Source organism: Pseudogymnoascus verrucosus (assembly GCF_001662655.1).
Source record: "Pseudogymnoascus verrucosus strain UAMH 10579 unplaced genomic scaffold scaffold_7, whole genome shotgun sequence".
Lineage (NCBI taxonomy): Eukaryota > Fungi > Ascomycota > Leotiomycetes > Thelebolales > Thelebolaceae > Pseudogymnoascus > Pseudogymnoascus verrucosus.
The window spans coordinates 39,752-60,092 of record NW_017263658.1 but is presented as its reverse complement, the minus strand read 5'-3'; the positions used below and the strand labels follow the sequence as shown (position 1 = coordinate 60,092).

At 52.4% G+C, this 20,341-nt stretch overlaps 7 protein-coding genes across 7 annotated transcripts in view; 3 read left to right on the top strand and 4 right to left on the bottom strand.

Annotated features, from left to right (window-relative positions):
• The window catches only part of VE01_02786 (uncharacterized protein), a gene marked incomplete at its 5' end in the record, with an annotated part of 2,209 nt that extends 1,035 nt beyond the window's left edge, over positions 1-1,174 (bottom strand). The window contains 3 exons of the mRNA XM_018272290.2: positions 50-538; positions 588-673; positions 720-1,174. Coding sequence (XP_018133158.1) covers positions 50-538; positions 588-673; positions 720-1,174 — 1,030 coding nt within the window. The remainder of the gene's footprint in view (positions 1-49; positions 539-587; positions 674-719) is intronic.
• Positions 1,175-3,076: 1,902 nt separating this feature from the next.
• Positions 3,077-4,130, top strand: TAD2 (tRNA(adenine34) deaminase). The gene is made up of 3 exons (XM_018272289.2): positions 3,077-3,245; positions 3,312-3,786; positions 3,850-4,130. The coding sequence occupies exons 1-3, from the start codon at positions 3,078-3,080 to the stop codon at positions 3,933-3,935; spliced, it is 729 nt and encodes a 242-aa protein (XP_018133157.2). The 5' UTR covers position 3,077; the 3' UTR covers positions 3,936-4,130.
• Positions 4,131-4,334: 204 nt separating this feature from the next.
• VE01_02784 (uncharacterized protein) lies at positions 4,335-5,301 on the bottom strand. Its single transcript, XM_018272288.2, has 4 exons — positions 5,095-5,301; positions 5,023-5,039; positions 4,756-4,961; positions 4,335-4,685 (listed from the first exon to the last, which is right to left on the bottom strand). The coding sequence occupies exons 1-4, from the start codon at positions 5,218-5,220 to the stop codon at positions 4,399-4,401; spliced, it is 636 nt and encodes a 211-aa protein (XP_018133156.2). The 5' UTR covers positions 5,221-5,301; the 3' UTR covers positions 4,335-4,398.
• Positions 5,302-5,329: 28 nt separating this feature from the next.
• On the top strand, positions 5,330-7,021 carry VE01_02783 (uncharacterized protein). Its single transcript, XM_018272287.2, has 3 exons — positions 5,330-6,001; positions 6,051-6,694; positions 6,746-7,021. The coding sequence occupies exons 1-3, from the start codon at positions 5,557-5,559 to the stop codon at positions 6,866-6,868; spliced, it is 1,212 nt and encodes a 403-aa protein (XP_018133155.1). The 5' UTR covers positions 5,330-5,556; the 3' UTR covers positions 6,869-7,021.
• A 562-nt stretch (positions 7,022-7,583) lies between these two features.
• On the top strand, positions 7,584-9,526 carry IWS1 (Transcription factor iws1). Its single transcript, XM_018272286.2, has 3 exons — positions 7,584-8,452; positions 8,502-8,980; positions 9,031-9,526. The coding sequence occupies exons 1-3, from the start codon at positions 7,835-7,837 to the stop codon at positions 9,305-9,307; spliced, it is 1,374 nt and encodes a 457-aa protein (XP_018133154.1). The 5' UTR covers positions 7,584-7,834; the 3' UTR covers positions 9,308-9,526.
• A 159-nt stretch (positions 9,527-9,685) lies between these two features.
• Positions 9,686-12,244, bottom strand: VE01_02781 (uncharacterized protein). The gene is made up of 2 exons (XM_018272285.2): positions 10,330-12,244; positions 9,686-10,284 (listed from the first exon to the last, which is right to left on the bottom strand). Exons 1-2 carry the CDS (start codon positions 12,161-12,163, stop codon positions 9,842-9,844), a joined length of 2,277 nt encoding a protein of 758 aa, XP_018133153.2. The 5' UTR covers positions 12,164-12,244; the 3' UTR covers positions 9,686-9,841.
• Positions 12,245-12,411: 167 nt separating this feature from the next.
• Positions 12,412-20,080, bottom strand: VE01_02780 (uncharacterized protein). The gene is made up of 2 exons (XM_018272284.2): positions 19,489-20,080; positions 12,412-19,424 (listed from the first exon to the last, which is right to left on the bottom strand). The coding sequence occupies exon 2, from the start codon at positions 18,655-18,657 to the stop codon at positions 12,613-12,615; it is 6,045 nt and encodes a 2,014-aa protein (XP_018133152.2). The 5' UTR covers positions 18,658-19,424; positions 19,489-20,080; the 3' UTR covers positions 12,412-12,612.
• Positions 20,081-20,341: the final 261 nt, after the last annotated feature.

The window sequence follows — 20,341 nt, the reverse complement described above, 5'->3', positions numbered from 1 at the left end:
CCTCCCGTGTTGGCATTGTTGCCGTTGTTGGCATTGTTGCCGTTTCCACCCTGGTTTGCGTTGCCTCCATTGCCACCCGCCTTGACCTGGAACTTAGTGCAATCATCTTGAGCACCACGTTGAGCTACAGGCATAAGTACAGGCTGATGGTTGGCGGATGAGCTCATAGTGCAGATTCGGTAGAATCCCTCTGGAAGCCCATTGGTGACTACCGCAGAAAGAAGGTTTTGGCCGTTTCCATTATCATTGATTCCCTTGAAGAAGACGAATGCTGTGGCATCAAGAGCATCTTTGGGGGTAAAGCTGTTTCCCATGTCCTGGATAGTGACATGAGTGTGGCCAATGATTTGGCCTTGGCCGTCGAGATTTTGCGGGGCAGAGTAATATGTGTTTGCCGCGTTGGTGAAGGAGCCAGGTGCAAAGTTGGCCATCTGAACTTCAACATTGAAGGTGGTGAGTGGCTCCAAGACTTGACCTGGCTGGGGATTGATGATCATGCTAGAAACCATCTTGTTCTTGGCGGGGATTTTTCCCATAACTATATATAATCAGCAGGGTCCAGTGTTTGGTTTAATAGGCTGACTCACCAACTCCATTGCACGAGCCGTCAGTGTTTTGTAAACCATTGGTGACGGTCTGTCCGGAGCAGAAGTTGATGAAGTTGGCAGGGTCACTGCTTCCGTTAGCTGGTGTATATATATGGGGTTAAGAAACCTTACGTTGCCGAGTTAACTTGACCAGCTGCAGCAACATCGTTAGTTTGGCCAGTCGCAGCACTGCCAGTCTGCACAGCATTGGCTGCTAAGCAAGTCGGGTTCGCTCCGCCATTGTTGCCTCCACCGTTGTTGCCAGTGTTACCGGTGTTACCGGTGTTACCTCCAGTATTGGCGGCATTGTTGGCAGCATTGTTTGCGTTCTGGCCGCCGTTGTTTCCTCCAGTGTTGGCGGCATTGTTGGCGTTCTGGCCGCCGTTGTTGCCTCCAAATCTATTGCCACCTCCGAAGCGGTTTTGGCGGCGTCTAAGCTGTCGTCGGCTGTGGTTGCTTTCTCTCACAGCAACGGGGTTTTCAAGGCCTCTCGCAGCCTCGTGGGCATGGGAGCCGATTGAAGCTCCGGCGACCTGGGCAGCCAAGCCGGTGGCCGCGAGAAGTAGGACGGAGGATGTGAAGCGCATCGTGACGGTGACTCGAGTAATAGGGATAAAGGATAAGAATATAAGACCAGCTTGTTAAATGAAAGTAGAAGTGAAGTTAAGGGGAACGATCAACGTAAAGAAGGTAATGAGTGTGGAACTTTCGAACCAAAGCAAAAAAGACAGGTCAGCAAAAAGAAAGCGATGCAGATTAAAACCAAAAGACGGAAGGAAATACCAAGAGCGCCATCACCGTCTTTATGGGTTGCTCTGGCGGCACAGATTACGGAAACATCGGCACGATGGAAGGGGAAGGAGACTGCAAATAGCAAGGATCAGTCTCAAAAGATGGCGGTTTCTAAACGCGGAGCAACATGGGCACGTCAAGCTGTCCAAGCATTGGCAGTGGGTATTCTGACAGAAATGGACTGTTTCGGTAGAAAAATGGAGATTGGAGGTGATGGGTACAGCACAAATATGAAGTTGCAGATGTATCAGAATGGAGTTCTGAAGCGTCGTTTAACCCCTTGGCGTTGTATACGGTCGGTGTCGGCGACAGCTTGAGTTTCGTATAACCCGTTATTTTGGTCAGCGAGCCAACCACACGACCGGAAGTACGTGATGCCGCTTACATCAGCCGCGGTTCAAGGAACCAAAGGGCCGTGCCTCAATGGCGCAGAGGCTCTTTCCAAGACCTCAAGGGTCCAGGAGATGGTCTCACTGGAAATTGCGAAACTGCGTCCAAGAGATGCCAGTGCCCCATATGGTCCCATAACAGGTCCAAGCCGCAGCCACAGCCACTGTTGAGCGCCATGGCCACCACTGAATGTGCCGTGACGGGCCAGTAGAGCAGGTCCGCGGACTGAATGCCAATATCTTAAGCTTTATTTAGGCCTGCAGCACATCAGGGGGACATGGTTCTCCGACATGGCCTGTTTGAAGACGTCGTACTTTTCCGCTGTCAGACTCCTTGTTGGGCTTTCCCCTGAGATATGACTGCTCTCAAGACCTCCGAGGGTCTATGTCGGGTCTTCTCTCCAAGGTCGCTTCAGTTCCCCTTACCTGAAGGCAATCATCGGTCATCCTTGAGCTACGAGCTCGCCGCCCTCCCCGGGTCCTTGTGCTATCCGTGCAGGGGCAACTTGTTTGACCATTCGGCTGATGTATTCTATGAGGCACCCCGTCGCTCCTTCGCTCCTTCTGTTCTCCCCGCTCATACAGATCGGCGACACTCGTCCGGCTTGATTCAACCCACATCAGCTGAGATGCTTGTTCATCTGATGTCCCTGTCTTCTTCCTCAGGTCGGACGAGTTTGAGTTTGGCAGGCGTGATGATCCAATAATGATCGATTGGGGGCAATAGACGAGTGCTGGTCTGTCCGCCTATTCTGCTGTCGGTGGTGGGGTGTTAAAACCAAAAGCCATGAGGTAGTGCGGATTGTCCATACCGCCTTATGATAATACGATAAATAATTCATGTGAAAGTTCGTTTCAGAGGGTATCTTGGAAGCCGAAGCCCCGTCTTCACGCTAATCTTGCATCTTCCGCTGGCTCGTTTCTGAAATTGTCGCCAAGAGGCAATTATAATGCATTGTACGCATTATTTATGTAGTATAGCAAAGTATAACAGCCAGTTTATTAACTGTGAATTTGCAAATATGAAGGTTGACGATGCAAGTCATTCTTACCTATGGAAGCGGCCATGTACTGTGTGGAAACCGTCCATAATAGTCACGTGACATTGGCTTTTTATTCATCTGGGGATTGCCATGAAGTAAAAAATTGGGCATTTGTTTTGTAAATTATAGTATTTCATCTGTAAATATTTACAGTGCGTCAGCTCATCTGTAGACTACTTTGGTGATGGAACTAGAGTGTTGGGGATGTAGCTGGTTTAAATATATTTGAAATAATATTCTCGCTAGAATATCAACACAATTTCTCCATGAAGAGGAAAACAATCAGTGAAGAGACTGGGAAAACAAAAATGGACGCTCCTGCCAATATTGATGGCGGTGAGCATCCTGCTAACCCTCTTCCCAATCCTCCTGAGACCTTCCCTCCAGAGGAGCGGCCTCTCCATGAAGGTTTTATGCGGGAAGCGTTGGCAATGGTATGTCCCACCTTCTTATATTGCCAAATTAGACCCCATGAAAGCCACTATACTCACCAAACACAGGCACAACTTGCCCTTGACACAGACGAGACCCCTGTAGGCTGTGTCTTTGTGCATAATGGGGCCGTTGTCGCTCGTGGCATGAACGCCACCAACCGCACCCTCAACGGCACACGCCACGCCGAATTCATCGCCATTGCCTCGCTCCTTTCGCCGACGCCCCTTCCGGCGTCAACTTCCCCAAACGACCTACCCCAGCCTGACCCCTCCCGGCCGGCCTACACTGCCGATGTTCTCCCAGAATGTGATCTTTATGTCACGGTTGAGCCGTGCGTCATGTGCGCCTCCTTGCTCCGGCAGTTCGGGATCAGGAAGGTCTATTTTGGCGCTGCGAACGATCGATTTGGAGGGACAGGCGGTGTGTTGAGTATTCATGACTGTGCATCAGTAGACCCGGCGTATAAGGTCAGTGGAGGCTGGCTGAGGGAAGAGGCGATAATGATGCTGCGGCGGTTTTACGTACAGGAGAATGGGAAAGGTGAGTTTCCACTCGAGTTATTTGGCAAGAGTTTCTAAAGACATGGCCTCTAACTGATTATAGCACCGGCGCCGAGACCGAAGAAGGAGAGAGTTCTAAATCTTGAGGTAGAACCGTTGGTTAAGCCAACTGGTGATAATCCGAGTTAAATGTTTGGAATAGGATCTTTTTGACACAGCATTGAAGAGGTAGACAGACGAAGTACATGTATATCACGAAGAATTTACGTAGATTTAGGCAAGGAAAGAAGCTTTACAATTGTTTTGTGAACAGCCTTGCGCTATGAAGGGAGCTGAACTTGCCCCGGGCTCTATCAAGAACAGCTGTATAAATACTCAGAGAGCATTTACACCAATAGCCCTACCGACCAATATTAATGCTCACCCGTGCAGATGTTTAAGGGATGGTCTCTTACATTTGGGACGGGTGCCTCGACTGACAACAAGAAGTGTCGCAGCATTTGAACCAACAGCATTGCCAGCGGACCGTAACGCCCAGTGATATCAAAACATATCAATCACTCATAAGGCCGACGTAACGTAACAGTGTCTAGAAATCTCATTGGATATGTACAACTTCACCCCCCGTTTTCCCAAAATAATTATCGACACATCAGATCCCGCCTGCCTTTCCCAATCGCTCGGCCTCCAATTCCCTCTCGGCTTGCTGATAGTATTTCGCGGTATCCACACCGTGCTGGTTGTGGTTCACAAAGTTGAACCATGGCATGACGTGCAGAAACACGCCAGAGTACCGCGAGTTCCTGGATGCAACGCCCTGCATGTATGGAGTAAGTGAGCTCTCGCCGTAGAGGGACTCGCCCTTCTTGACTTTCGAAACCATCTCCTTCATGTCCCTCTCGACCTCACGGGAGTTCTCGCTGAAGCCGTAGAAGCGAACTGTAGTGACAAATGTTAGCAGATGAGCGCGACCTGGATCCAATCGGGCGGGAATATGGCGAGAACGCACGAATGGAGCGCTGATACATCGTCAGGAAACCAGCGGTAAGCCCAACAAATCCAGCCAGGCGCATAATCGGCGCAAAACCACCCTTGCCGACGTACGACGGAGCGATTTTCTCCCATGTGAGCATCAGGCCGGGCCCGGCAGCGGCGACCACAGCTCCCGTGGCATAATCCGAGGGGCGAGTGTAGGCCAATACACGCTTGACATGTCTGTTCCGGTTAGTATCGCACTGTTATCTGGGAGAGGCCTGTTGGTTGTTGTGGGACGTACGGATCAGAGTCGATGAGCTGTAATTGCCGGGTTAGCAGGATTCTCGACGCAAGAAGGGCGATGGAAACATACAGGATAGGCAGTGTTGACTTTCTTCGCTGGCACGAACGGCCGCTGCTCGACGTTCGACATTGTGAAGGCGCAATGGTGGACAATTGCGTGTGGAAGTGCTCGTGGTGAGGTTGACTTGTGGTTCATGGAGTCGAAGAACTAATCGCTTGTGATTGGCGGAGCTTGCGCCAAGCAATTTTTGGGATCGGGAGAACTGTAGCTTCAAAATGTTAGGAAGCGCGCTTGGAAAGCAGCAGACGACCACATTTGCGCCGCCTGTTTTATTTGTATTGTGGTTACAAGATTTCTTGAGATTGCGTCTATATCTTTGCTATTTTGCGCTGGATCCTGCGAATGAGGCGAAGCAGAAATCTTCTGTGAACCGTACAGCAGCACTGCAAGTAAACAAAGACACGCGCAGCCCTGCCTGCTTCAAAGCCGTCTCCTCTCAATCCCCGAACAACATCGACCTAATCTATCACGATGGCTTTTAGCTTTGGAAATACACAGGCTCAGCCAGCCCAGACGGGAGGAGGCTTGTTTGGAGGACTCAATGCGAACACACAAAACCAAGCCCAGGCTGGAAGCTCGATATTTGGCCAAAAACCACAGACTCAGCCGGCTCAGCAAAGCACGGGATTCTTTGGGCAAAATACACAATCGCAGCAGCAGCAGCCGCAGCAGTCTCTATTTGGCCAGAGTGCCCAGGCACAGCAACCTCAGCAGTCATCTCTATTCGGACAAACTCAGACACAACAACAACAGCAACCCACTGGGTTATTTGGGCAGACGGCACAGACTCAACAGCCGCAACAACAACAGCCATCACTTTTTGGGCAATCTGCCCAGACACAGCAGCAGCAGCCCAACAACCAGCAGAGCCAGTTCGGAAGCTCCCAATTATGGCAACCACAGACACAAAACCCTCGTATGTACAATTCAAAGTCCCTAAGCAGTCCATCTAACACATTTGACAGAACCAAAATCCGTCCCCGAACAAATGCAGGTAGTTCTCGAAAAATGGTCACCGAACAGCCCAACCTGCGTATTCAAGCACTACTTCTACAACAAAGTGGCGGATAACCAAGTGCCATTCTACAAAGCTGGCCCAAACGAGGATCCCAAGGCATGGGACGAAGCGCTGTCAAAGAAGCCAGGACCTGGATATATACCTGTGTTGTGCACGGGATTTGAGCAGCTGGGCGAGCGTATCAAGACACAAAACACCACCCTCGCTGCGTTCAACAGGGTGCTGCACCAAATCAACGGAAGCTTGGATGCGATGATGATCCGCCATGACACGGAAACGAGCGTGAGGATCCTGAATGCCAAGCGAAAGCATACGATGTTGAAGCAGAGGTCGCTGGCGCTGGCAACGAAGGTACAGATCCTGAGAAATAGGGGATTTGCTATGGGTGCAGCTGAGGAGGCTTTGAAGGTAAAGCTTACGGCGCTTGACAAGTCAGTGTGCGATCCAGCTCTATCAGCAAGGGCGGAAGAAATCTGGGCACGCATGGTTAGCGTTAGGGAGAGGGCGAGATTGCTGAAGGAAGAGATGGAGAGACAGGCAGGCGGCAATGGTTCAAGCATGGATGAGCAGACCGCGCGCAGAGCGGAAAAGGTTTGTAGCCCCATCTCACGTTTATTGACTGCGCCGCTAACCGTCCCGTAGATCCTCGAAGATTACGCAACGCAGCTGGCACATTTGAAGAAGGAACTGGCGTTGATCAACACGGAGTTTGGGGACTGGCAGACAGAGCAGGCGCCCGCGGATTCCGAGACGAAGAGGAGGTAATGAAGAGCGGTTGGTTTTATTAAGTTATTATGGATGTATTCGCCTTATTATGACCAAACGGCGTCGGCACTGGGGAACGGTGTTTTGTATTAGACAGTAATCATTCCGTAAATATTGTACAAAATGTGCCGGATTTCAGGCACATTCTAGGCGTCTATTGTTCCCAAATCCATATGTAATCCTTTCCCTTTTGTGATTTCCCATCCCCCCAAAGTACTCGGCCTAATAATACAATGCCAAATCACGTCCGTGATGGCCCTTCCATCTGTTGTTGCATCGATGTACATGGTTTAGATGAGCTTCTTGACAGCGTCGACGGCGAACGGTGCTGTGAAGAGATAGATTAGAGTCGGCTCAGCGAGAAGATCTGACAGAGTTAACTTACAGAGGTACAAAAGAACGGCTCCAATGATGATTCTCTGGATTGTGCTGGAAGCCTCATCCTCCTGAGCCCTGAGCTCGGCGGCGCTTGGTGGTGGTGGTGCTGCAGTCCAGCGTCAATAACAGATCCATGGGTAGGGTCAGACAGATGATTCCACTTACGTCCTCCGAACATTTTGTTAGATTTAGTAGTGTTGTTGTGGTGGTCGTGGTTACTTGAAGTGATGTAGACCTTCAAAATTTATTTTGACGTTGTAGTCGGACTTGGTTACCGTACTAGGAGTAGTTCAGCCTTCCAGATCACCTCTGAGGCTCTATAATTCTTTCAATTCAAATTCAACCACAGAACAACACTTCACCAGACGCGTTTCAATACTTTTAATATATCCGTTTGTGCATATTCAGTGGCCGCCCAGTTGGCGCGAGAACTCTACACATAATAACACCCGTTCTTCCACCTTTACACCACATCTCCACTACCAACTCCACAGCGTCTCTGGGCTGCAACTCACCTATCTGACGACAACCCCGAACCCAAGATACGGATAGATCCCAGTCTAAACCTCACATAATACTACAGACACGATGTCGGACGCCGGTGGCAGCTCTCGCGCCGCGACGCCAGAAGATAATGGTTCGCCACAAGACACACCCGTTGCCGATGTAAACGAAAACTCCGACGTGGAACAGGCAGAGGAGAATGGCGATGACCGCGACGACCTTGATTCTGAACTGTCCGAGGTCGACGAAGCAGAGTTTGCCGACTTTGACCCTACCACCGTCGCACTTGGCCCTGTCGAGATTGATGAGGAAGTGGCGCGCACCCTGAAGGCCGGAAAGCGCAAGCGCCCAGAGAAGGATGGAGAGGGCGCACCTAAAAAACCAAAGGAGGGGAAGAGAGAGAAGTCGAAGAAGAGGAAGGAGAGGCTCGAGAGGACCCAGACCGGTGCCGAGGAGTACGACAGTGGCGCGGATGGAGAGATACTGGAAGGCAGACGGACGGCGAAACCCAAATCCGTTAGGATCGAAGGAGAGCGCAAGGAGAGAGATCGCGCAAAGGAGAGGAAGAGGGAAGAGGAGCGAGTGCAAGCCGTGGACCAGGAGAATATGACCCCGGAGCAACGGAGGGCTGCAGCTCTCGACGCAGCAATGGATGCGGCATTGAAGAACCCGAACAAGAGAAGGCGCAAGAAGGATGATGTGGTACGTGTCATGTTTGATGACTATTGAATATACGATTCTGACTGTTTAGGACCTGGAAGAAGCTTTCGACGATGAGATTGCGGCCCTGAAGATCCGCATGGAACAAGCCTGCCAGGCTGACAACACGGCTCGCGAGCGAGGCCAGCCGGCCGTCCATAAGCTGAAGATGCTTCCCGAAGTCGTTGCTCTTCTCAATCGAAACACTGTTCGCCACTCCATTGTTGATCCCGACACCAACTTCCTCCTTTCCGTCAAATTCTTCCTCGAACCCCTGAACGACGGCAGTCTTCCAGCATATAACATCCAGCGTGATCTTTTCAATGCTCTAGCACAGCTCCCCATTGAAAAAGAGGCTCTTCTCAGCAGTGGTATTGGAAAGGTGGTTCTGTACTACACCAAGAGCAAGAGACCTGAGATTGGGATCAAGCGCATTGCAGAGAGGCTTCTCGGGGAGTGGAGTAGGCCGATTTTGAAGCGCAGCGACGATTATAAGAAGAGGAAGATTGCCACTAAGGAATATGACTTCCAGTATGTATCCCTATCTGAATTGGAGTGGCGCGTATTAACTGTCTTCCCAGGGCCGCACAACTGGCCCTTCGCCCATCCGGCACACAGTCTTCGAGCCAGCCATCCAACGGATTGTCCCGAAAGGAGCTGGATCGCGAGCGCGTACTGGCCGCGCCAAAGGCGGGTAACAGGGCTAGGCTGGAGACGCACAGTGCCAGTTATACTGTTGCGCCCAAGAGTACTTTTGATCCGCAGAGAGCCATGGACCCAGCGAGCAGGCCAATTGGTGCAAGTGGTATGGAGGCTTTCAGGAAGATGACCGCAAAGAAGGGGACGAAGAGGTCTTAAGGCTCCAGTCTCATGCGAACAGAGCAATGGATGGGCGTTTTGAGATGGCTTTAGGTGTATTTATAGTTCACATATCTGCCTTTGACTAGGCGACGAGTGAAGAAATGGCTGGGGCAATGGCGCACATTGGGACCAGAGAGGCGTTATGTGCTTTGCGAGCGATGAATCTGAACAAAGTTTAGGGGTCTACCTTTGATAATCATAGCATCCAATTGAAGTGTAACATATATGCGATCTATGAAGCATCCATTGAAGAAAATGCAGCCATGTGGATAGTATGGCCGTATTCTGCAATGGAAAAGCTGTATGTGCGATCATCTGAGATTAGTGTCATTGCGTTAACTCTTGTTTCATTTATTGGTTTGAGGGATGTTGGAATAAATATTACAAAATATTTAATATCCATTTCATATGACCATAATTAATATACATTCCAACCCTTCAACAGAACAGATCTATGGATCTATCGCCACGAGAACGCGATATCTACATTATGCCAAAATTCATTTAAAAATGTGCCCAGGCCGTCAAATCTCATTCTTCCTTTTCCTTTTGCCCAGCTCCACCGCTACTCCCCAAAAAACCGCTCAACCAATTCCTGAACTCTTCTAACTTACCTGCAATATAATCGCCATCAAGCATGTCCCAGATACCATCGCCAGCCCCGGCCTCGCCCGTAGTTTCGGGAGCACCAGGAACTTTTGAAGCGGTAGGAGTCTCTGGTGTACCCTGGCTGATGACGGGCCTGTCGACACCTGGAACATCACTGACGACAGGCCGATCGATGCTGGGATCTACAGTGCTTGTCGGCTTACTTGTGGAAGGCCCGTCTGACGGCAGAGGGTCCAAGGGCTCTTCAGGCGTCGTTTCGGGGCTGTGAGCGCCGACTGGCTTCAACGGCAACCGCAGTGTTCCATTGTTTGGCTGTGGGGTGAGGTTGAGGGTGTCGCAAACGATATTATACACCTCGGTATTTTCTATAGAGGTTAGTGGGAGGGAAGGATATGGATCATGGCACTTACGGAAAACCTCAACTCTGCTGTTTGGGGAATGTGGGAAAGCTGGTCCCCTAGCGATGAATATCGCTCTCATCAACGGGTTCTCGTGGTCGTAGCCGTGGAGTCCTTTGGGGTGGTATTCTTTACCTTCCGCCTTCGCCGTCGCAATGTTGAAGTCTTTTTTGGTTACAATTGCCCACCCCGTGTTTGGTACAATCCAGAGCGGCGCAATGCGTTCATTCTTCGAGAAATGATACCGCTCTGGCATGTTGGTATCGCGCAGATACACCTCGAAGTTTCCGTGTGCTTTTGCTGCGGCTGACAACGTATCGTACAGAGGCATCAAATCATCCGCCGACTTTGGCCTGAGGCCATATAGTGGCCACCCATCCGTATGCTCGATGAGGTTGAGGTCGATGAGATCGTCCAATTGGACCAGTCTGTCTGTGGATGTTGTTGCCATCCCATGATCAGAAACAATCACGACGTTGACAACTTCAGTAAGGTTCCTTTCTTCGAGACCAATAAACAGCTGATCGATCATATTATCCACACTGCTAATAGTGGCTCTCATCTCGGTGCTATTGGGGCCGTATTTGTGGCCGGCAGAGTCGACATTGGGGACGTATGCCGCGATCAACTGTGGGCGCATATCGGCAATGAGAGCGCTCTCATCTTCCTGTCCCGGTTTATCAAGGAGCTCGAGTACTCTGTCAACCTTGTCGAGAAGTGGCTCCTTGCTCTTGAACGTATCCAAGAAACTCGGCTCTAAATCCATAATATGAGCCTCACTCCCTGGCCACATGTGTATCGCCGTTCGGATCCCTTGCTTCTCTGCCGTCACCCAAATCGGCTCTCCACCCCACCATTCTGGCTGCATGCTCCGAGAGGGATCGGTATAATAGAACTCCCTCTTCAATTCTGGGTCCCAAAACGTGTTTCCTACGATACCATGACTCTCAGGATAGAGGCCCGTGGCAAGCGTATAATGATTCGGAAAGGTGACCGAAGGAAAACTTGGAAGCATATATACTGGGGATATGCCTTCGGCAACGAAGGAGTTCAGCCTCGGCGTAATCCCTCTCTGTAGAAAATCCGCGCGGAACCCATCAAGGCTGATGAGAATTGTCGTGGGCGCAAACAGCGCAGTCCCATTATTAAACATGGTCTGGACGGGCATCTTCCTTCTTCCCATCGATAATTTCCAAGCACCAAGGGACAATAAAACAAACGCGAGCAGTATGAGAACGCTAATATAACACAATCTTCCCCACTTGCGCCGCTGCTTTGATTTGTCGTTCATGCCGTGCGGTTCATTTTTGTCGACATCGGACAAGTCTTCGGTATTGCTGCTATCCCCAGTGGCGGATCCTTCCTTCAAAAAGCCTTCTTCCATCTCATACATCAATCCCCTATCCTCGCCATGGGCTGCAGCCTCCGTCAACCTGTCTTTCTTGTCCTGCCTCCGCGCCCTCCTCTGCCGCCGTCTCTCCTTTTCTTCGCTGTCGGCATTATTCGATAGGCTCTCAGAGCTTGGGCCTGATTCAGCGGACACCTTGCCATATGTCTTTCCCATCAACTTCTTGAAGGGATTGGGGAGGGCTAGACCGGAGCCTCTACGACCCAGGCGGTTCTCGGTCAGCATCTGGTCGCGTTCATCCTCCTCGAGCAAGACTCTCCTATCGTGCTCGCGGATGTCAGCGCTGGTTCGCGCGGCGCCCAACACAGAGTCATCCTCGCTATCGGTATCTTGCTCGCTGTGGATGGAGCGATCGTCGTTGCCGTTTGACGGTGTCAGGAAGGAGGCTTCCGCGCCGGGCGATAGAGTCGGAGAAGTCATGTCTGCAGCCGCTGTCATGAATCATGGAGAGACCTGGACGCCGGTGACATCTCTGGCCACAGTGACACAACAATTGCTGGGGTGAGTAAGAGATACGAGACGAGCCCCTCGATAAATTTATCCCCAAAGGTTGCGAGATGTGCCCATCTAATACGGTGGCCGTAAGAACCTCAAGTGCAGTTTATATAATCTGAGAACATAGACAGACATTCGAGCATTTCTTCATTCAAGGGATAGGATAAAAATCAAGTTGCAATTATATATTTGATATAAAAATTATGTTCATTACAGTGAGTATCTAACCCACTCGTCTGCCAACCTTTTGCAAAAATATACGGTACAAAGAAAGCCTAATTATAACAATCTGCCCAAGATTTCGCACTCGCTCGCGCTTGCTCTGGGTATCTCTTTCTGTTCTCTACACTATGACAAAGGAAAATGTTTTGATAGATATTAAGGCGGGGCTATCACCTCCCTAGATTTGCTCCGAACATTGTTTCATCGACGGTACTCTCATCATCATCATAAAATCCGGCGTCACTGTAATCCTCTGCCCGTGCATCAGCGTCGTAGTTGCTCCTGTGCATCATTGGAGGAGTCGCTGGTGGCTCATCGGCACTGCCTGCACGCGCCTTTCCCTTGGCAAGCTCCTTCCTGGGACTTGCCCTTTCTCTTGCCATTTGAGCAGCAGCAAGCCGGCGGCCAGTGTTCTGGAACGCACTCGGCTGGGCCTGTGGTGGAGGTGGAGTTTGGCGTACTGTTGTGGCTGGCGGGGTCATCAAGCCCGAAAGAAAGCTCTGAGCACCGGACGCCACTGTTCCTGCTGGGCTCGCTCTTGCTGGCTGGAGACCTTCGCGAGTCTTGCGCCAGCTACCCCACGCAGCTGCCATCGGTCCGACGACCTGTGCAACGCGAGGCGATGCTGCCTCGCGGATGCTGGCAGCTATGTTTGGCAAGTTGATGGCTGAGCCGCCACTAATCGCACGCTCGCGCTCTTGCTCCTCCATTTGGAGATTTGCCTGAAGGCGGATGGCGGCTGCCCTGACAGTTTCCGGGTTGAATCCCGGCTCGCCGATGGTGTTGATGATATCCTGAAGATCACCAACACGCACGGCAAGAAGCTCACGGAGCCACATGATCTCGTCATCACGCTTTGCTATTTTCGTTGGCGCATCGAGATCGACACCGGCGAGCTGGTGCTCAAGCGACTCGATTGTTTGTTCGCGGTTCTGGAGCTGCTCTTGGAGGACCATGATGGACTCGCGGAGAGCTTGCGGCGAGACCTTCTCGGGAAGCTTCATTGACAGAGCAGGTGTTTGGGCAGCGTCCTTGACAGTTCGGGCAGCTTGTACCGCAGCAAGAGCCGCCGATTTGGCAACCTCAAGCTTCTCCTCGACATGAGCCACTCGGTCTTGAAGGTGCTCTGTCTTGGCAGATGACAGGCTCAGCCTCTCGAGAAGGTGCTGCTCAGATCGTTGTGCGTCTTCGAGGGTATTGCTGAGCTGGCGCTCATGTTGGGTTTGCATATCCTCGATCTGGTCTTGGTGGCGGCGGATGAGTTCATTCAGTTCTTTGGCCTTGGACTCTGTCGCCTCCTCTAGCAGCATATCATGCCTCTCTCGGGCAGTATCCGCATCAAGCTTGACGTGGTCCAAGTCTGCTCTAACCCTCGCAAGTTGATCCTCGAGGTCTTGTCTGACGATATTGACTTGGTTGTTGGCTGCTTCAATTTCGGCTTGCATGTAGTTCCTGGTTCGCTGGACTTCGCTCAAGCCGGACTCGCGAGCCTCCTCAAACTCGCGTTTGTGGCGCAGGACGTTCTTCTCGGCGGCATTGAGTTCGTTCTCAAGGTTAACCACGAGAATATCCAGCTTCTTTGAGTCGTTAACAGCGCGAATGCCTTCGCGTTCACCAGCTTCAAGCCTCTCGATCTCCTTCTCAAGGCGCTCTCTGGTGCGCGCCTCAGCTTGCAGCCTCGCGTCGAGGACTTCCTGTCGCGCAATAAGAGCTTGCTCCTTCTTTGCGCGTTGGGCGTTCTCCTGTGACACTTCCTGGGCTGCCCTGGCCATATCATCTTGCAGGTTGCCCAGCTTGTTGCGGAAGTTCTCGCGGACGCGGAGACTCTCCTGCATTTGAAGCTTGAGGCTCTCGACTGCACGTCTGAGGGCAGTTGACTCTGCAGTCGCTTTCTCGGCATCGTCCTTGCTTGCGTTGGCCATCTCAGTGGCCTTCTGGGTCTCAAATTCCCATTGACGGCCTTGCTGGCGAGCATCTGCGATGTCCTTCTCCAACACGGCGATTCTGTTGGTGAGGTCGGAGTGATTTTTCTGCGAGTTTTGCGAGCTGGCCTCGAGCAGATTTGACCTCATTGCATTCTTGGCTCTCGTGTCCTCCAAAGTCTTGACCTTCTTATCGCGCTCCTCGAGCGACTCTCGGAGTCGCACCTCTTCCTCAGAAGAGATTCGGAGAAGCCTCTGGACCTCAGACAGACGATCCTCGGCAGTGCGGCGGTTCGTGACCTCCAACTCCATCTTCTCGTCGGCGGATGTAATCTTTGCCGTCATCTCAGAAACCTTTGCTTCTAGCTCAGCGATCTTGGCTTGCGCAGCATCGTCAACGACTGGGGCAACCGGCATCCGGCTCTCAATTGCACTTTCGACAATATTGCGGAAATCGACATCAGTATGCTTGGGTTGGCTAAACTGGCCTTGAAGCTCCTTGAGAGCTTGGAGGACCTCAGAGTGTCCCTGGACGTCCTCGGGTTGGCTCGTAGCACGCTGCACTGAGTGATGCTCTGCAAATGCCTCAGCAATCATGCTTCGCATCTTGTCAAGCTTTCGATCCTTCCTGGGACTGAGTGATCGGCGATGACCCTCATCGTCGTCTTCATCGTCGGCATCGCTTTCTTGGAACTCGGCAGACATACTGCGGCGGGCTCTGCGGCTCGAAGGTGGTCGTAAGGTTGCAAGTGACAGCTGAATGACTTGCAACGCTTGCTCCATGGGCCCTAGCTTTTCGGCCAGAATGCCGCCAACGATATCATTGACATGGCTGTCAAAGAATTGAGATCGAGCGTTGAATTTAGACTCGTCATCACGATCCAAAACGCTGTCCCAGTCGCTTGGCTCCACGCTCTCATCACCATTGAGATGGTGGATAGGAGAGGTCTCGAATGCCCTGGCAATTGGCGAGTGAGACACGAATGGGTCGTCTTCAACCCTGGAGAAGACTCGTTGTCCACGGCCTCCAGGAAGAGCCTGGAAGCGTCGCGGGCTAGGGCTCGGAGCATCGCTGCGCATCAGATTTTGTGGATGGAGGCGAATGGGAGACGACTCGCTGTGCGGCATCTGCAGAGTCTGCTCCGAGCCGACGGGCTCCGTTACGTGTCTGACAGCACCCATGGACGAGTCGGCCTCGTTGATGTGGCGCATGATATCGTCGATCTCCTCGAACGAAGCCTCCCGAGGCGGGGTAGCAATGTAAGAAGCTCCGTCGTAAGCTGCTGGGCTTTGTGGTGCGGGCTCTTCCAACGCTGATATTTCAGGATCACTGGCTTCGACCTCTGCGTCGACCTCGCTTCGATGTGGTGGTGGCGAGGGAGTTGGGTCCGCATATCTCGAGCTTGCGAGCCCCTTGCGGGGTGCAGGAGTGACTTTTGCGGGCTCGGGGGCAACATATGCGAATGGATTGGTAGGAGCTGACGCCTCTGGCTCAGTCGGTTCAGTCCCGAACCAGTTTGAACCGAATTGGAATGGTTTTGCAAGTGCAGACAGCGAGTTCTTCTTATGCTTCTTGTGGTCATTGTTTTCAGCCGGTGGCGCGGGTGCAGCAGGCTCCTCCGCTGGGACGTTTTGGTCCAAGACCGTGAACGGGGCGCTGCCGATAGAGTGAGGGTTGGACCTGCTGAAGTCGACGGCATCCTCCTGTTGCTGCCATTCGTATGGAGCCCAGGCCTTGCCTTCATAGTCTGGTGAGTCCTCGAATCGACTCCGGGTTTGATTCTGCAGAGCACGCTCCGGCACCGGTACAATGCGAAGAGGCTCTTGGTCGAGGTCCATCGGTGAGGCGTTCTCCTTGTCAATTGGTTTGGCTGTAACTGGAGTTGCATCCTTTGGTGGGGATTGTTCTCGGGTCGTCTCTTGGAGTGGCATGGTAGGCTGGGCAAATAGTGGAACCGAATCGCCATCGCCTACATCTGCCCTGGACCTCTTGAATCGGCCGTCTCCCTGCGTGATGCGGCCGTCCTCGCCCTCTACACCACCATCCTCATCTCCACTCTTGCCAGACGAAGTGTCTGGCCGAATGATTGGAATGGCCTTGGACTTTTTGGGCTGCTTGATTATGTCGGACAGGCTCATGCTAATGTTACCAAAGATGGACGATCTCAGGTTTGCAGGTGTTTCGGCAGAGCTGCCAGCAGAATCAGACATGTACGAAGCCAGTGGAGTGAACTCGGGTGCGTCAGGTCTAAACATTGGCCCCGACGAGGAGAAGCTGAACTCGCTCTGGCCTGGTGTGAATGGAGCAGCATTGACGTTGATCTTGCTGCCACCAAATGTGACTGGAGGCGACACTGGGCTGGGACTGATCGGCTGGAATGTGGTATTGAAAGCTGACACTTCCGGCTGCGGGGCGGCAAAGATGGGTTTGCTAGGTGTGAACGTGCTTGCGGGATTGAACTTGAACTCTGAGGATGCAGCTGGGTTGAATTTAAACTCGGAGGCAGATGCGGGGTTGAACTTGAACTCGGAGGAGGTCGAAGCGTTGAACTTGAACTCTGGTGCCGCCACGTTCAGCTTGGACGTTGAAGCCTTGGACACATGACCGCGACTAGCCTTTTCGGCACCAGAGGTTGGCTCAGAATCTGCCCATAGGTTGGTGGCAATGGACTGAGATCTTTGGTGAATGCTGCTGTTGACAAATTTCGGGGTGCCTAGAGCACTTGGATTGGCGGAGCTTTCAGACGTCTCCAGTTTAGCAGGCTCAGAGGCGAGTGTGGGGCTGGCACTTTCTCCATCGTATGGACGCTGGGAAAGTGAATGCCCCCGGCTGTGGGGTTGCGGGTGGTATAAAACAGGCCCTTCTTCATCAGCATATTTGGAAGCACTCAAGCCTGCAAAGGCTGGCTTGGGTTTCTCCTGCTGCTGCTGCTCCGCTTGTGGAGGCGATACAGGGGCTCGCTCCGAGTGAGGGCTGTAGTCATCATGATCCAATTGACGTTCAAATTGTTCTTCCAAATGATACTCTGCATCTTCAATTTCCTTCTGTAGACTGTCACTTAGATTGAGGCGATGAGCGGGCTGATTGGCCTCGGGCGTCTTTGAAGCGCTCTTTTCGCTATCCGCTTGGAACTCATGAAGTCGTGGGGACTGTCTTGAGATGGATTGCTGGACTTGATGGAACGACATTTGGTTGGAGAACTGTCGCTGGGGTTGAACGGCGATTGGGGTGGTCTCGTTGGGGAAATAACCGTCCTGTGGCAAAGGCGAGCCCGGAGAAGCAAATCCACCGAAATTATGCACAGATGGAGAACCACCACGATGCATACCCTGATATAGCATCTGTTGAGGAGACCATGGGACAGGAGACTGCTGTTGGGAGCCACCGTAGGGCGACCCGAATGGGTGTTCCCCGCCAGAGAATGAAATCGATTGGCGTGGGTTGTGAAACTTTCCCAGCATATGGCCGTGTCCTGATGACGTTGACGCGGTGGATCCCACAAACGAGCTCTGTCCTGTTGCAGGACCAGCGCCAGGAAGCAATGGCGGCGAGAAGAGCTTGGAGGGCTGCGTACCATGGCTGCTAGCAGCAGACGATGTTGGGAGCGGAGGCTGGAAGGGTAATCCATATTGCGCTGAAGCTTGACGGCTCAGCGTTGGAGCGGGTGAAGGTGCTGGGATGGGATCTTCATCACCCAGTGATACTCCGAGAGCTCGTAATTTGGCCTCTTTCAGCTCCTCTACGTATGCATCCCAGTGTCGTCTGTCAGGAATGCTGATCCTGTAATCACGGGCGTCCCGTTCAAGACGTATCTCAGTAGCATCCGGCCACATGCCTCGGCTTTGCCCCTGGGACACTGCTTCATGCGGCTCACCGTCGGCGTCGAGGTTGAAGCCCGTGACATTGTAGCCGAGCTGCTCCCAGTCGCGCAGCATCGAGATGACATCCTTTTCAGTCAATGGTTTAGGGCCCTTTCCTTCTTGCCCGCGATCTTCGTCTAATGGCAGGAGAATGGATATGTTCTTCTTTCCCCAAGGAACTTTGGTCTTCAGCCTCGGAGGCTCAGGGTTTGGGGATGGGATTGGCTTTGGTGTAAGGTCTTCAAGAGCCACATCGCTCGCCATAGGCAGCGCCGCTGCGCGCCAACTTGAAGCGGTATCCGCCGGAGGTGTCGGAAGCGGCTTGTCTATAGTTGGTGGCGGGGTGTCGTGCGAGGCAGCAAAGACATCATCTTGTGCGACAATGCCAGCCACAGACTGCGCGGCCGTCTCATAACTCGCCGAGGAAGTCATACTGGTAGGCGCCTTGTATCTGGGAACGTCCCTTGGTCGGATAGTCTCCGCGCTAGGGCCTCTGAGATGGCGTCGGCTGTCGTGCTTGCTATAGCGTCGCTCAAGAAAGCTTTTTAGTGTTGGCGTTTTTTGTCCAAATTCGTATTCCTCAAGCTGATCTTCGGCCTCAGAGCTACTCAGTGAAGAGTACCCTTTCTCGTCAGATTTATTGCTGTCACTGAGCCAGGCTAACCGTTCAATCTCTGTATCTTCGGTTGCGGTATGCTGTCTGATCCAATCTTCAGTCAAGCCACGAGTCGGTCTGCGAGCTCGATTAACTAATACGCTGGCACTCACAGGGGCAGCGACAGGCTCTGTAGCGGAACGGAGAAAGCTAGGCGGGGGTCGAAGGTGCAGGGAGTGAAAGTCTAATCTCCGAAGAGGCGAGTCTTCGGAAGTATCGCTGCTCAAAGTCCCACGATGCGGGCGTGAAGGGACTGGGTCTGCCGGTTCCTGGTATGGAGAGCCCCAGCTGGTAAAGTAGCGGCTAGATTCCGTACGGGACTCGGAAGGCGGAGTGTTGGAGAGGTTGAGGCTGCGACCGTTGATGGTCGGCTGTGGCAGGGGCGGAAGAATAGGAGAGGAACCTCCTTCCGCCGTCGAGCTCGAAGAGAATGCGGGTGAACCAGGCACGAAGTCGTCGGACTCGGGCGTCGCGGGTATAAAGTCTATCGAAGCAACGGGAGCCGCGCGCGACGAAGACGGTGAAGACGAGAGCGAAATATTTGCTAGATGGGAGAGGCGGTGTTAACCAAGGAGCAACCACGACGTCGGCGGATCGGAGGAGCACACCTGGGGTTGTGAGACGAGCGCAAACGATATCGAAGTCGTCTGCAGCTTCGTCTTCTCTGGCGAACGTCTAGTCGACTGCTGGAGTCTGGAAGGCGATGATCTGCAATATCCTGACGCGACGTGAGGAAAAGTTGGCCAGCACAGATCTAAAGAAATGACATTGTTGATGGACGCGACACGGGAGGAGTAGACATTCGCTCGAGTCGTAGAAGAGCACACGGAGATGGCGTGCAAAGCAAGAGCCCGAATGCGAAGATGAAGGATATCAGGGGAGAGATGACGATGGTGGCGACTTGTTGATGGTGAGGATGAGGATGAGGACGGTGATTCTATCTCTCTCAAGATTATTCTTGGAGAGATTACCGGATTGAGCGTGTCCCCATCAATTTACGTGTGACTGGCAGGATGGACGGATGTCCCTTGAGAGTTCAGGGGTACATTGGGGAATCTGCGGATTTTGCGAATTGTAATTGGTCACGGGCCGTTCCTAGTGGATCCACGTTTGCGAGGAAGGGCCAGGGAGGGCCCGCTTGTTAAATGAGTCTCGAAATGACGGTAAAATGCAGAAAATATATGGTGAATTACTGCGATTTATGAAGGATTTTGGGGATTATAAGTGATGAAGCTGTTCACGATGAGATGCTCTGTAGGACGGAGTGGAAATTGTTTCATTGACGTGTTCGAGTCACATGAGTCCCTAGACCCTGAGGTACCTGTCGCGGCGGAATGTGGGGAAGGGGAAGGGGAAGGGGAAAGGGTCCAGAGTTGAACCCGCGTCCGTCCGTCGCGTCGCGTCATTATGGTTCGGTATGGAGTAAACAAAAGTGGACGGGATATTGGAGACAAAAGTATT

Bases quoted from the DNA above. Each gene is read 5' to 3' on its own strand.
- TAD2 (XM_018272289.2), top strand. From the start codon at position 3,078: ATGAAGAGGAAAACAATCAGTGAAGAGACTGGGAAAACAAAAATGGAC. The intron at 3,246-3,311 runs GTATGTCCCACC...CACCAAACACAG, and splicing joins TGCGGGAAGCGTTGGCAATG to GCACAACTTGCCCTTGACAC. The intron at 3,787-3,849 runs GTGAGTTTCCAC...AACTGATTATAG, and splicing joins CGTACAGGAGAATGGGAAAG to CACCGGCGCCGAGACCGAAG.
- VE01_02784 (XM_018272288.2), bottom strand. From the start codon at position 5,220: ATGAACCACAAGTCAACCTCACCACGAGCACTTCCACACGCAATTGTC. The intron at 4,686-4,755 runs GTGCGTTCTCGC...TTGTCACTACAG, and splicing joins GATGTATCAGCGCTCCATTC to TTCGCTTCTACGGCTTCAGC.
- VE01_02783 (XM_018272287.2), top strand. From the start codon at position 5,557: ATGGCTTTTAGCTTTGGAAATACACAGGCTCAGCCAGCCCAGACGGGA. The intron at 6,002-6,050 runs GTATGTACAATT...CACATTTGACAG, and splicing joins ACCACAGACACAAAACCCTC to AACCAAAATCCGTCCCCGAA. The intron at 6,695-6,745 runs GTTTGTAGCCCC...ACCGTCCCGTAG, and splicing joins CCGCGCGCAGAGCGGAAAAG to ATCCTCGAAGATTACGCAAC.
- IWS1 (XM_018272286.2), top strand. From the start codon at position 7,835: ATGTCGGACGCCGGTGGCAGCTCTCGCGCCGCGACGCCAGAAGATAAT. The intron at 8,453-8,501 runs GTACGTGTCATG...CTGACTGTTTAG, and splicing joins GGCGCAAGAAGGATGATGTG to GACCTGGAAGAAGCTTTCGA. The intron at 8,981-9,030 runs GTATGTATCCCT...CTGTCTTCCCAG, and splicing joins ACTAAGGAATATGACTTCCA to GGCCGCACAACTGGCCCTTC.
- VE01_02781 (XM_018272285.2), bottom strand. From the start codon at position 12,163: ATGACAGCGGCTGCAGACATGACTTCTCCGACTCTATCGCCCGGCGCG. The intron at 10,285-10,329 runs GTAAGTGCCATG...TAACCTCTATAG, and splicing joins CAGCAGAGTTGAGGTTTTCC to AAAATACCGAGGTGTATAAT.
- VE01_02780 (XM_018272284.2), bottom strand. From the start codon at position 18,657: ATGACTTCCTCGGCGAGTTATGAGACGGCCGCGCAGTCTGTGGCTGGC.